Genomic DNA, 15235 nt, shown 5'->3' with positions numbered 1-15235 from the left:
ACCCCCCTGGTGTCTGTCCATTGGTTATGCTTATATGCACGCATACAAGTCCTTTGGTTGATCTCTCCCCTTTACCTCCACCCTCCCCTACCTTCCCTCTGAGGTTTGACAGTCTGATCGATGCTTCTCTGTCTCTGGATCTGTTTTTGTTCATCAGTTTATGTTGTTCATTATATTCCACAAATGAGTGAGGTCATGTGATATTTATCTTTCTCTGACTGGCTTATTTCACTTAGCATAATGCTCTCCAGATCCATCCATTCCTAATGCCAGGCTTTTCCCTCGACCATTTAAACTGGAATCTCTCAGCCACCAATATTTTCTAAAACTCCCCAGATGGTCAATTGTGTGGCTGGGGGACAAGATATAATTTACAGATAGGGTGAAATGCACAGATCTCAAGTGTACAGTTCAGTGAGTTTTGAAAAACTGCAGATGAACCACTGTAACACACCTGTAAAGATACAGAACATGCTCTTGAGCCCCTTCCAGTCAATCCCCACTACTTTCCAACCTCACTGGGACAACCACTGTTCTGATATTTTTTTTAAATGTATTTTTCAATTATAGTTAACATGCAATATTACATTAGGTTCAGGTATATAACTGCAATTAGATATTTATACAACTTATGAAGTGATCAACCTGATAAGTCTAGTAACCATGTGGCACCAACACAGTTGGTATAATATTACTGACGATATTCCTTATGCTGTACTTTACATCCCGTGGCTATTTATAACGGCCAATTTGTACTTCTTAATCCTTTCATTTTTTTGCCCATTCCCCTAGCCGCCTCCTCCCTGGCAACCATCAGTTCATTCTCTCTATTTATGTCTGTTTCTTCATTTATTTTGTTTTTTAGATTCCACATATAAGTGAAATCATATATTTGTCGTTCTCTGACTTATTTAGCATTCTACCCTCTAGGTCCATCCATGTTGTCACAAATGGCAACATTTAATTCCTTTTATGGCTGAGTAATACTCCATTGTATATATGTACCACAAGTTCTTTAATCATTCATCTATCGTGGACACTTAGGTTTTTCCATATCGTGGCTATTGTAAATAATGCTGCAATGAACATAGGGGTGCATTAGTCTAACTTTTTAAACCCTACATTGGTTTTGCCTAATCTAGAACCTCACATAAGTGGTATCCTATAGTATATCTGGTTTATGTTTGGTTTCTTTCACTCAGCATAATGCTTTTGAGGTTCATCCATATTGTTAAGTATCGATAGTACATTCCTTTTTGTTGTGTGAATATACCTCAATTTGTTTATTCACTTTCTGGGTTATTTCTAAATTTTGGCTATTATGGATAAAACTATTATGGACATTTGTGTGTGAGTCTTTTAGTGTACAGGGGTGGGCAAAAGTAGGTTTACAGTGGTTCATATGGAAGACAATACAAATACATAATACAATAATTAATTAATAACATAATTCATAACTGTAAACCTACTTTTGCCCATCCCTGTGTATATGTTTTCATTTCTCTTAAATACCTAAAAGTGGAATTTAAGGGTCATTAGGTAGGTGTATGTTTAGTTCCATGAGAAACTGCCCGACTAATTTCCAAAGGCCTTGTTTTGCCAGCCAACTATGAGAGTTCTGGTTGCTCCACAGCCTGATAACACTTAGCACTGTTAATCTTCTTAATTGTAGCCATTTTAGTGGGCGTGTAGTGATATATCTTTGTGGTTTTTATTCATATTTCCCTGATGACTATTAATGTTCAGCATTTGCATGTGTTCACTGCAAATGTATAAAGCTTCACTATGAAATTAGTGCCTGTCCAAGTCTTTTGCCCCTTAAAAAAACACACAACAGTATGTCTGTCTTCTTATTATTGAGTAGCAGGATTTGTTTATGTATTCTGGATAAAGATGTTTGCCAAATATACATACTATGAGTACTTCCGGTTTTGGCCAGCCTTTTCATTCTCTTAATGGTGTCTTCTGAGAAGTGAAGCTTTAGATTTAGACCAAGTCCAAGTTATACATTTTTTTCACTTATGGTCAGTATTCTGGGTCCCAAGAAATATTTGCCTATCACAAGATCACTAGTTGCTTTGCAGTTTTAGCTTTTATGTTTAATTCTATGGCCTTACTGGGGTGTCACCTAATGGTTTGGAGTATTCAATGAAGTCTCTTCCTTCTGGATAGATGGGAATTCAATGTCTCCCAGCCTTGTATCTCTGATATCTCCATTCTCACAGCAGGAATGGTGGTGCTTCTTCCAAGCCTTACAGTGTCATGCCTAGAGCATGGCTTGTTATTCAAGGACTCAAGATGCTATCTAGACTAGCAGTCAGCAACCGGAGGTCTGAAAGGTTGGTGACCGCTGATCTAGACCTCCTTCTCTGAACAACTCCAGAAGTCTGATATTCTGCCCCACAAATTCCAGCCACCTTAGCTGCTCTGAATTCTGATCTCAGTTTCCTCAGCTCATCCAGACCAAGAATATCCTATGAACTCTGAAATGGGCCAGGAAATGCCTTTATGCAATAAGTTGGGACAAGCATTTATTCTTTCCCTTCTGTTTGGGATCACAGTCTTTCACTGCCTGTTGTCCGCAGTCTGAAAAGAGTCATTTTATATATTCCAGGTGATAACTGTTTATGATAGGAGAGCTAGTCCATTATCAGTTACTCGTCAGGGTTGGAAGCAGATGTTCAGAGCTGGGTTTTAAAACCTTTAGTGTGGCTCCATAATTCTAAATTTTATTGCCTTGCCTTTAAAAAAATAGTAACCTCAAATAGTTCTTTGATTTATTAAAGGTCAGATTTTTTCCTATTCAATTAATTCAACCCCAAAATTAGGCATGGTGTTTGTAGCAGAGCAGTTCTTTTTATGTGTTGTTCACTTAGGACTAGACTTTTGGCCATGACCTAGTGTAAGGAAGGAAATGAATAAATATTTGTTGAATGTGAAAACTACACTAAATCAAACATATAGAGAAAATGTTCTTTATGGGTAAGCCTGGCTAACCAATAAGTGAAATAGTTTCACAAGTATTTTTCATGAATGAATTATAGCAGTACTTTGATGGGTTGTATTTTTCATGAATGAATTACAGTAGTACTTTGATGGGTATTATCTATTACTAGAGGCCTGATGCACGAAATTTGTGCAAGGGTAGGCCCTTGCAGCTGCTGCAGCCTCACGGCCCCGCCCCCCCTCAACCCCCGCACTGGTCATTCTGGAAGGTCGGTCCACCATCTGGTCTAATTGCATATTAGCTCTTTATTACATAGGATTACTGAATAGGCATGAAGGATAAAAGTATAAGAGAACTGAACTACTGGGCTTAAGAACTTAATAATCCAGTAGGGATGGAAAAGCGGAGAAAGAGCCTTGATCCTGGTGGGCTGATGTTTTCAAGGAAAGTTGAATTTGATCGATAAGGGCCCAGGATGGTCTGGCTCTTGCTTTTGCCCAGCCTCTTGTCTGTCTTCCTTGACCTTTGTGCTTCAGCCACCCTGGCTTTCCTTCAGTTCCACAGAAGCACCATGCTGCTGACTACCACAAGTGTTTGCACAGATAGCTCTGCCACCATTGGTCTCGCTAACTCCACTCATCATACAAGACTTAGTTTCCTCAAGGAAGTATAGTCTTAGTTAAGGCCTTCCTCTTAAACATTCTCATGGCAACTGAGCTCCTGCTTTGGGTACTTATTACAATCATAATATTTTGTGAAATTAATTGTTAATGCCTGTCTCCCCCACTAGATAATAAGCTCCAAATAAGGAAGAGAAAAATTTGGCTGTTTTGTTTCCTAATCCCAAGCACACAGCCTTAAATATTTTGATGAATAATTAAGTAACAGGATAAACAAATAAATAGGGGGGACTGAGCTGGCTCAAAGACAATGGCTAGGATTTGAGCAAGCCAATATTTCAGGCAACAAATAAGTGGCAGAGCCCAGATTCAAAGCCAGATCTGTTGGGACCCCAAGGGGAGTTCACAACACTCATCAGTGATTAGACTGGATTCTTCTTCTCAGCTATGTACTGCATCCCTCTAATAGAATTACACTTCCATGCCCTTTGCCATATGACTGCAGGACCTCCCACTAGGAAAGCAGAATGTACTGACCTACCCCACTGACTTTGAGTGTGGCCCTGTGAATTACTTTGGCGATGGAGATGGAGGACACGGCATATTGCTATTAGTGAGCTGAGACTTTAAGAGGTATAAGTATGGTAAGTTTTTACCAATGCTTTTACACTTCCATCTTCTTACCATAAGAAGAGCAGGATCAGATGCCTATTGCTCCTTGAGCCTAGATTTTGAAATAATGACATACAGAGAAGACTAGAATCTGATTTGAAGCTTGGAGTCCAGCCTAGCCCAGCAGCTAAACACAGTCAACCTACACTCCTGTAAGCATGAAATAAATATTTATACTTGTAAGCTACTAAAATGTTGGGATGTATGATATGCAATATTATCACAGCAGCAACCTAACTCATACATCTTCTTAATGACAGGGTTGTAATTTATTCTTATTTCTTTTGGCATCCAGTAACCTACCTGGATACATAGTGGGTGCTCAATCAATACTGTTGAATTAAACCCAATAAATGACATTCCTCAGATATGCTGCTCAAGTGAACAAAGCTTTCAAAATTACTTCTAAAGCAAAGACATCTAAAATGAATGAATAATGAGTAACTAAATAGAGAAACTTTGAGAAAGTGGGCTTACTTTTTTTTTTTCTTTTTTTTTTTTAAGCTAGGGCTGAGTCCCTTATGGCATTTTAAGTATAAACAGATGCTTCAGAGACACCTAATCTAACCTCTGTCAGGTAAATTGATTAAGCATGCAAGATACAGAATCTCTTTTGCAGAATGACAGAAAAACCCTGACAAGATTTTGAACCAAGTGAGCTGAATGACTTGTCTCCTATTATCTGGTATTTAAATGATCAAACTCAAAAATAAGAAGCAGCTAGAGTAAAAAGCTAAACATTTAGCTCCATCTTTCTTCTGCACAGACTTACATTCAATTTAATTTCATAACTGTGTTCTAAGTAACTATCTGTGTATTCTGATGAAGAAGGAAAAACAGTATCCTACATCTGCCACCATAACCCCTTTGGAACAAGGCAGGATATAAAAATATACATACTCCCAGAATTCCTCAACTTAAAGTCAGAGAAGGCATTGTAACTCACAAAATATTTTTTCATATATTCTTCATTTCTTTATACAATGATATATTAGGTTCTGTTCTGTGATGAGGAAACAGAGGCTCAGTCACATGATGAGGGCCTGGTAGTAAGTGACAGACGTCTGAATGTCTTTCACCAATACCATGCCGCCTCATTCTCAAGACTTCAACAGTGAAGATACAGGAGCAACCTGTGACATTCCCAAACAGCATCGACATACCACTCCGGGGAATATTCTCTGGAGCCGGTCTGCTGCAGCCAGGGCCTTGGGCTTGCCACCTGTGAGGCAATCTTCAAATTCATAGAGAGGCTGCCTCACAGGATTGGAGTAGGAGATCTTGGCATTGTCCACAAATGTGATGTGTCTGACGCCCCACCCCTGCATGGAAACAGGATATCATGGTGTGTTTCTGGTGAACATTTCACGGGGTATCTCTCTTGAAATACCTAAAATGGGTTTGCTTTCGAGCAGCTTAGGGACCTCAAAATATAGGGAACTTCAGAAATTAAATTGTGTAAATTCAGTTTTTTATAAATAGAATATCAACTTCCTTTAAAAGATAAAATAATTATATAGCCAGTGCCTGGTTTCCTGTGTAATGAGACTAAGAAATGTGAGAGTTGCTCTAACTAATAATTCATTACTTTTGACAGTGGCACCAGAAAAAGATTTAGAGGCAAGTCTTATAAAAATTGTCTATGTTTCTATAATTAGCAATAATCCCCAATGTCGTTGCTTTCCTTTAAGGAATAATTTTGTAAGTATAAATAACAGCTCATCTTAAAACTTACTTAAAGCTTAAATTAACATCTGGGGGAAATGACTTACAAGTTATTTCCCACTAACACTGTAGAAGATTTTGTATTATTTCTCCAAGAGGCAAAAGCCTTACTAATCTGGAATATAGAGTATGATTCCAATATTCTTAGTTTTCATCTTATAAAGTCTTATAGAACCACACAACTTCAAAGTTGGATGGGATATCTAAAATTCTTAGTCTAATTACTGTTTTACATATATGGAAACTAAAGCCCAGAAAAGGTAAGTGACTCACCTAAAGTCATAGATGTAGTTAATTGTGGGGGAAAAATGAGATCCCTAGAGTTACAACCAAATGAAGATGCCTACTTTTTTGGGGGTGAGGTGGGGTGTGTGTATTTCAGTAGATCATAAATAAGCATAATGATTTATTTTAAGAGAAGCTCTGACAGGATTAGCCATAAACCTAAGATTCCGCTCTCTTTCCTTTCAATATCCTTCTATTAGGGACCTTGAAACTAAATTAGACTGATGATTCTAGGGGGAACAATCAATGTAGACTCAAGATTTGTTTTGGGGGTTGAGAAAGACAGGCTAGACTCCATCTTTTGAAAACCTTAGTTTAGATCAATTGTTTGTTTTGATGTCCACAGTTAACTTTTTGGTCTACTAACCTAGCTAAATAATCTACCGTGGACAGAGAATTAAGGTGTGGGAAATCCAAGTCATTTGTTCTTAGTTTGGGGATATTTATTTCTAAAGTATTTTTGCATTCTTTAAAGCAACGCTGAGTGTATAGCAAGGAAGGCAGTCTGGGGACATGCTGGGCAGGGGGAAGAAAGCCAGATAAATTACAAACATGCCATGGATTAGTCACATGCAGGTGGACTTTTCACATTTAACTTCTGGCTTCCTGGAATGCTACACAGTTTAAATGGCTAATCTGCAAAGATTAAAGAAAATTACAATACTCAATGCTGGTGAGGATGTGGCAGTGAAACACCTGTTTTACTGGTTGAGAACGTAAACTGGTGTAATTTTTCTGGAAAGTAATTTGGCAATGTTTCTGGAGTCTTTAAAATGCACACATCCTTTGACCTACTTCCAGCAATCTTTCCTAGGAAATAGTCTGAAGATGTAATCACAAAGATGTTCTTAGCAACATAATTTATGGCTATGTAAAAATTTATAAAAAATTTATACTTAAGTAAAATATTGGAATCAATGTTAATGCCTAACATTAAAGGAATGTCCCAGTAAATTATGTTTCCTCATACAAGGCACTTTCTTGAGAAAGTGTTTACAATGTTAACTGATAAAAGCAAGGGACATTATTATATACCATATGTGGTTTTAAAATGTATATTAAACAAACACTAAAAGGAACAAAGTGAAAAAGTGATAGGAAAATGGATAACTTTCCTTTTTTATAACTTTTAGGCAAAAGTGTTGTAAACCATAAAAAAAAGACTAACATAATGAGTCACAAAAATTTTAAAAAAACCTTATATGGCTAAATATACTTTAAATTAATATGTTGAGAAAAAGATTTGCATCATATAACAAAAAAAGGTTAATCCATAATAAAAAGAACTCCAAAACAATAAAAGAAACACAACCCAGAGGACATGAACAGAAGAAGTAAATTTCACAAAAGAAATAAAATTTAAGACTCACCCTCACTAATTAAAGAAATGCAAATAAAAAGCTCTGCTCCTCACATGTTTTTGGAAGATAATTTAATTTGGGAAGAAAAAATATTATTATAGCAATTCTACTTCTAGAACTTTTTCCCAAAAGAAATAATACTATGAATATGTAAAGATATAAATGTAAAAATGTTCATACCATTATCATCTCTAAAAGAAAAATATGCTGACAGTGATTAAATAAACCGAGGACTCAGTCATACAATGAAATAGTACATATAGATAATATGGAATACATAAAAAGAGAGCCATAATTATTTTCATATTAAGTTAAAAATAAAAACCTGTTATAGACAGTATGCTATGATCCAATTTTCATAAAAATAAATAACAGCAATGATGACAAATGTCTCTCATTTGTATATGCCTAGGAATACTTCAGGGGAAAATATACTGCATATTAATCTATAAAGTCTACTTAATTCTGGGAAATGTGGCTTGGGATGGAGATGTAGGGACTTTGTGTTTTTACCTTATAATAAAAGCATGTGTTCCATTTATATTTAAAAATAAACTGAGAGGGAGGGAGAAGGAAGAGAGAGAGAGGAAAGGGCATCTGGGAGGTGGAAGGCAATCAGATATAGTAAAATGGGAAAAGAAGCTTCAAAGGTACCATTTGGCCCCCACAAACTTACCATCAGTGTCCTAGCTACATTACAGCCCAAGGTGCCAGCTCCAAGCAGCAGACATTTGACAGACACAACTTTGTCTAAGTCCAAAGTAGGCACTAATCTCCAACACATCAATTTGAGATTTAGATCCACTGATGACTCGGCTAACCTAGAAAACGAGAGAATTATTTAATTATTCAGTCAGTCACTCATTTATACCCCAATTTTGGCCTTTTTGAATAGAAGTAACTATATGAGAAAGAAGAAACAAATACTTAGGAAATTAGGACCAAAGGAAAACTAAGATGAAGCTTGAGGGTAAATGGGTAGGAGAAAGGTTACTGTGCAGAATCGTAACACTGTAGTTCTCTGCAATTGTTAGAAATAGGCCACATATTTGATACTAAGCTCCTGGCTGTGAAGATGAAAACAGAAGCATGACTGGTACTAGAAGTAATTGTGTCTATAAATAAAAACAAAAACACACCAGCTACTAGCTGCTTAAGAAGAAAGTTTTTCCTAAAACTGAAAACAGAGACTTTTCTTCCACGCCCTCAATAAAGGGTGCACTTACACTCTAGAGCCCTTAAATACAATATTGGTTTCCATGAAATATTTCTTATAATGTCCTTCAATGTAGGCTACTAGAACAAAATTAAAGGGCAATGAATAAAGGACTACAACATGTTGCAGATATACAGGTCTTAAGAGTCTGTGCTTGAAGCAAGAATAACATTTAGAATGTCTACATGAACAGATGAACTGTGTGCCCTTCAGGATATCCATCATTAATATTAATTCCCACAACCAAACTTAAATTACGAGTTAGGCAGCAAAGAATGCAATAACACCCATTGTTCATGTGAATGGCACCCCTGGACTGAATTGTGCAGTGCCATTGACCTCATAGAACCTAGTGTGCAAAAGACCCATTGAAGAAACTATCTTCCAAAATATACCTTTTAGGGTCCATGCACTCACTGAGGTTCACCATCCTTGGTCCCATGCCTCCTTTCTGGTTCTTTTCCCATCCAACTGCTTTGGGACAATCTTAAAGCAAATAAAACAATAAGTTTAATGAAGGAGAGAAGGATAAAAACAAGTCAGTCAAGCAGCAAGATGGCCCATATGCTGATAAACTTTTGGTACACTCTTCTCAAAAAGGTTCTTGGGCCTGAATTTGCATCCATTTGCCTCAGTTGCCTTCCCATCTTCCATGGCTACCAGGAATCTTGTTTAGAGGCCAGTAGACCTGTAGAGGAGCTTCTGAAATAGCCCTCAACTCTGGCCCAAGTTGCTTTGATTTATGCAGTTGCTCAAATAAAAACAATCATATTTGGCACTGGTATAATAACCCTGTTGAAGGTTCTCTATCTATTCCAAGGAAACAGACTACTGTGATGGCAACACAGCTTCTGATGAAGTTCCCACTGGGATGTAAACAGTACATCCCTTCTGTTCCTCATTTTTGTGTCCCTCCGCTCAGCCACTCAACTCCATCATTGTGTACCTATCTGTGGGCAGATCATAGTCCAAGAGGACTGTCCCTCTGTTAAACTGCCCTTTCCTTTAAGCTCATCCTTATCCATTTAGACTTTCCCCTTCCCTATCTCTTTTAACCTCTGCCATGGGTGCCTATGTAACTCCAATTCTGGCAGTTCAGAAGGTAAGGATACTGTGGCTAATAAACATGGGAAATTCCTCTGGACCCATTTCTGTGTTCCCTATCCACTCCTTACCACCACCCACACCTGGAGATTCAAGTTGCATGTGAGGGAGATAAAAGCTTTGAGGAGCCGACAGAACAGGAACATTGAATTTAATTTGGCTTTGTGTTTCCCACATTTACCTGGCTCTCACTATCTCCTTCCATCACTGGTAACACATTTAGGGAAAAGCAGCTCTATTCTACTGTTGCAAAATCCTCTTAAAAACCTCACTTGCTTTGTAGATACTCCTGCTACCTCCTCACCTTAATGGAAACCTGACTTTCTTGGTGAAAACTTGCTAATGGGGTCCAGCCACTCTCTTACACTCGCCACATCTCTAGATCTCACTGAATCCCTGAAATTCACAATAAAGCCTCAATTCCTTTGCAGGGAATTCACCCAGCTACAACCCACTCTAACGGCATCCCCTCCAATGTCTGCCTTACATAAGTCTCTGAAGAAACAGAAACTCCTTGACTTAATGTACAAAACTATTGGGAGAAATTTTGTTTGTTTCTAATGATACACTGGTGTTCTTTGGCCACTCTCCTTCTTTTAGATTTCTATTGACACCTCTATTTTTCTTTCCTTGGAAATTTTTTAGCTTTTAACCTTTCATTTAAAAAAAAAATAGTATTGCACCCTGACCAGTTTGGCTCAGTGGATAGAGAGTTGGCCTGCGGAATGAAGGGTCCCAGGTTCAATTCCGGTGAAGGGCACATGCCCAGATTGCAGGCTCGATCCCCAGTAGTGGGTGTGCAGGAGGCAACCAATCAATGGTTCTCATCATTGATGTTTCTCTCTCTCCTTTTCCCTTCCTCACTGAAATCAATAAAAATAAAATAAAATAATATTGCTTAATATAATTATGGGACCTAGAAGGTGTTGATTTCATTTACATAATCTTTTCTTTGTGAAAAGATGAGATAGGATGACCAATGGAAAACCTTGGAACCAATCATTCTGGAAAGCTACTTGAGCCTCAATTTGGCTGAGGGGCGTCATTCACAGAAAGAAGTCCAAAAACAAATGTCCCTTCTTATTCTAATTCAGGCCTCTGGTGTGGTCCTGTTTTCAGAGTCATGAAAAATTAAAAATGATATAATAAATTTGAGTTCTTAAAAGAGGTTAAAACTTCAAAATTCTTTTTCTGGGAAAAAGAATTCAGACTTGTTACTAAATCATATTTCCTTACTATTCTTACATTAATAAAAAATGCTTCCCTAATACACAGCATCAGAAACCTGGCAAGTACAGTCTAGTACTGTATTTCATAACTCCAGCTAAGCTTTCTCATAAAATAAAATCATGGGACAAAAACAAAATATCATTTCAAATTAAAACATCTCAGTACTCAAAATGCTATAGCTATTTCTAAGAAAATTAGATGTACTTTAAACTTGTTGACAATGAAAAAATTCTATACAGGGTGTCCACCCAAAATGTATACACACTTTAACAGATGACAGCTCAATTTTGAAAATGAAATGTATTTTAATAAACATCCTGTATAATAAAAGCATAATATGCTAAGTGGCCGACCATTCGTTCGATCGTTCCACCAGTCACTATGACACACACTGACCACCAGGGGGCAGACACTCCGACCAATAGGTTAGCTTGCTGCTGGGTTCCGGCTGATCAGGACTGGGTGAGACGGTCGGACACGCCCTGGAACTCACCCGTGATCCCTCCCCGGCTGGCCAACCTCCCACAGTCCCTCCCTGGCCGTCCAGCCTGGATCAGGACTGGGCTAGATGGGCTCTTCCACGTCCCTCCCTGGCTCCAATCAGCCCCAGTCAGGACTGGGTGAGACAGGCTGGACCCACCCTGGAGCCCTCCCATGGTCCCTCCCTGGCTGGCCAACCTTCCACAGTCCCTCCCTGGCCGGCCGGCCCCCATGGCCCCAATCAGGACTAGGCAAGATGGCCCCGATTGACCCCGATGGCCAGCCATGCTGAGGGACCCTACTGGTGCACGAATTCGTGCACCAGGCCTCTAGTTACCTTTCTTACTATTCAAAGTGCCTGTATACATTTTTGGGATACTGTATATATGGCAATATTTAATCTATCATACCTGCTTCCATATAAACTACATCTATAAGTCATATCCAAAATTATCGAGAAAAGATTTTTAGGGGAAACTTAGGACCTGTTTTCCCAGTTAGTCAACTAGGAGGAACATCAGGACAGGAATTAAAATGGGGGCTCTCCCACCCTCAGCAGCATCTGCTGCCTCCTTCAGCCAGTTGCCAGGATATTCTTTATATTAGCAATGGAGGGTGGGTTTGGCTCCACTATGAAGAGTGTAAGAAAATATAGGATATTTAAAATTATACTTGTTATACCACTGCAACTATGGGCTGTCTTAGAAATACTAAAAAATCCTGCTCTTCTAATGCCTTCAGTTCATACTATGATACAGAATAATTATTTAGAAAGATTTTTTTAATCCTTGCCCAAGGATATGTTTTTTTTTTTTTAATTTTACTCATTTTAGAGTGGGAGGGAGAAAGAAACATAGATGTGAAAGAGAAACATAAACATCCACTGGCTGCCTCCCAATGCAACTCAACCGGGCATCAAACCTGCAAACCTAAGATGTGCCCTGACCAGGGATTGATCCTGAAACCCGTTGGTGTATGGGATGATTCTTCAAACAACTGAACCACCTGGCCAGGGTGAAAGATAAAGTTTAATTTACAGCTAAAAGGGGAACTATTAATTTACATGAAAAAAATAAAGAAAAATTGCCTTTCCATCCACACTCAAAAAAGATGTATTGAGACATTACTGGATTATAGAAAGCCTCTTTTTCAAATGTAAATGCAATATTTCCTGGGTTTGTCAGTTCCATCAAGCATCGGTGATATTGGGAACAGGGAATAAGAGTAATTCAGTGACTTTAACTTAAAAATGGAAAGAAAAGTGCTTCCCACAAGGGTGATTGGCAGGATTTAGGGAGGGAAGTATGGAAGGCGATGGTGGCCTGCCAGGTGTAGACCAGGCCCGCATTACTTCTTAGTTAACCTCATTTCCCTAGAACTATCCTCAAGTTGTGGCTTTAATATAACAAAAGTTCAGTATGTAAGTTAGCATCACATGGAAGCTATTTTAGAATGTGCCAGAAGAGGGTGCTAAACCAAATGCAACTATCTAAAAATAGCAGGGAAGCAATGGATTTCTTATGGCTCAAAGTAACAAGTAAGCCACTTCCCCAATTGTCTGACCAAGCACTTTGAGATCAATCTCTCTAAGAAGTCTCTCTAAGACATTTATCATTGCTACAGCAAAGAATTACTGATAAAATGTCATCAGAGTCAATCCTGGATCCTTCTGAATTCTGCATTCTAGAAATGCCAGCTCAGAAGAAATTTTAACATCCTCCCCTCCCCACCCCACCACTAAAAACTTTAAGGCACATGACTTGTGGATTAAAGAAAGCAATGTGCCTTGAAGCTATGTGGGACACTATGAGGAGCGAATTGAACAATGTATGTGAAACTACTCTGAAAAGCATGTAAGACACAAAAATCTGTGGGATCCTTTTGGAGAGTGCTAGGCTTAGTGTGACAGGAAATTAACATAAATCAGCATTTATAAAGCACCTATAACATGCCAGACATTGTGTTCTGTCTTTTAAACAAGACAGATTCCTCATAAGGAATAGTCCATGTGGTGGTTACTAGTAAGTATCAAACTTCAATATGTGTTCTGTGACATGAATATAAACACAAGTGTAACACACACACACATACACACACATCTATATAAAAGATCTGTGAGCCTGTTTCCTTATTTATGAAAGGAGGAGAATAGCTGATATCTATCACACAGAACCAAATGAAAAATATTTAATGTGGAAAGAGACATGGCACTTTTGCTCACCCATTTAGTACATGGAGAGTAGAATCATACACAACTTTAGGTTTGTAACAAATAAGTATGTGAGTGCATTAATATTTCATTTTTCCTTTCCGAAGGGTCAAGAATAAAGATTTGTCTTAAGCAAAAATAAAAACAAAACTAGGGGGAAAAACACCCTTAAGATTGAAAAATCCTGCCTGGAGAAAATTTCCTGGGGACAATCTTTGCCTTTATGCCTGTCAGATTAGCAGAGCTCTCTGTTCAAGGGAGGTGATCACATTGACAAAGAGGTGGAAACTGTACTCTTCTCTCCCTTCTGCTGCTATTGTAAAAGGATGAAAGGAAAGTTAAGCCTGATTAGGTTTATGACAAATAATAATTATATGCATTCTCAGAGACCAGCCAATTACCTGGGCTAAAAGCCATTTCTGGAAGCTTCACTTCGAAGATGATGCTGTGGGTGATGTCTCTGACCCCCTGCAAGGTGCGGTCCCGGAAGCAGAGGACTTCAACAGACTGGAAACTACTACTCCTGATGTCAGGTCCCGGTTGGTTTTTGTTTTTATTTTTTTTAAGGAGGGAAAAGAAAGAGCTCACATTAGAACTTCAGCAAACCCAGGTGGAAAGAATGCAATTCATTGTAATTATTCTTCTCTGACACCCTCAAGGGATGGCCTTAACCTTTGAGAGATTCTGAATACATCCTTGTATGCTTCCTTTGTCTTGGTGCTTAGAGGCTGGAGGCGGAATAGGCTTCTATTTCTTTCTAGGTGAATTTCATATAACAATCTTAAATAATTCTGACAAATAAATCTTAAATGTAGGAGAAAAAAGCTTACAAGACATTGAAAAGAATGGCTAGGGCATTCATGGGTTCTTCTGGTCGCCCTTCTCTCCATCTGCACTTAAATTCTATGAAGCCACACTTCAGTAGTTAGGAAACCCATGTGCACTAGATAGACTGACCACCTGGATAAGCACTAGTAAGTATAACCATTCTCCCACTGGGGACAATCTATAACTTAGCTACCTTCATTTTTTTAAAGTAAACATTTTGACTTAAGTAAAGTAGCCACAAACTCAAGTACACAACTTTTAGCACCACGCTCTAACCAACCCCAAGTACACAACTTTTAAATATAAAGGAGCCTATCTCATAGCTTCTCCCAGTTATTAACCACCCCTTCAAAAGTAACTACTACTCTAACTTCCAAGTATATATTCTTTTATATTGAGCTTATTTCACTCAACATGTTTCTAAAACTCATCTACATTGATACATGTATCGGCAGTTCACTAAAATTTGTAACATAGCATTCCATTGCAATGAATACACCACAATTTATTCCGCTCCATTTCATTACTGAATGACATACGGGTTATTCCCCGGTTTGG

General features: G+C 38.3%; 1 protein-coding gene across 2 annotated transcripts in view; it reads right to left on the bottom strand.

The window, feature by feature from the left end:
- The window catches only part of ATG7 (autophagy related 7), a 245706-nt gene that overhangs the window by 175342 nt on the left and 55129 nt on the right, over window positions 1-15235 (bottom strand). For both annotated transcript variants that reach the window (XM_081105634.1, XM_081105635.1), the window contains exons 9-12: window positions 14251-14372; window positions 9222-9312; window positions 8287-8431; window positions 5403-5561 (exon numbers count right to left, since the gene is read on the bottom strand). In XM_081105634.1, the coding sequence (XP_080961760.1) occupies window positions 5403-5561; window positions 8287-8431; window positions 9222-9312; window positions 14251-14372 (517 nt within the window). The remainder of the gene's footprint in view (window positions 1-5402; window positions 5562-8286; window positions 8432-9221; window positions 9313-14250; window positions 14373-15235) is intronic.

Source organism: Myotis nattereri (assembly GCF_964212035.1).
Source record: "Myotis nattereri genome assembly, chromosome: 14".
Classification (NCBI taxonomy): Eukaryota; Metazoa; Chordata; class Mammalia; order Chiroptera; family Vespertilionidae; genus Myotis; species Myotis nattereri.
This window is presented reverse-complemented; position numbering and strand designations above follow the sequence as displayed.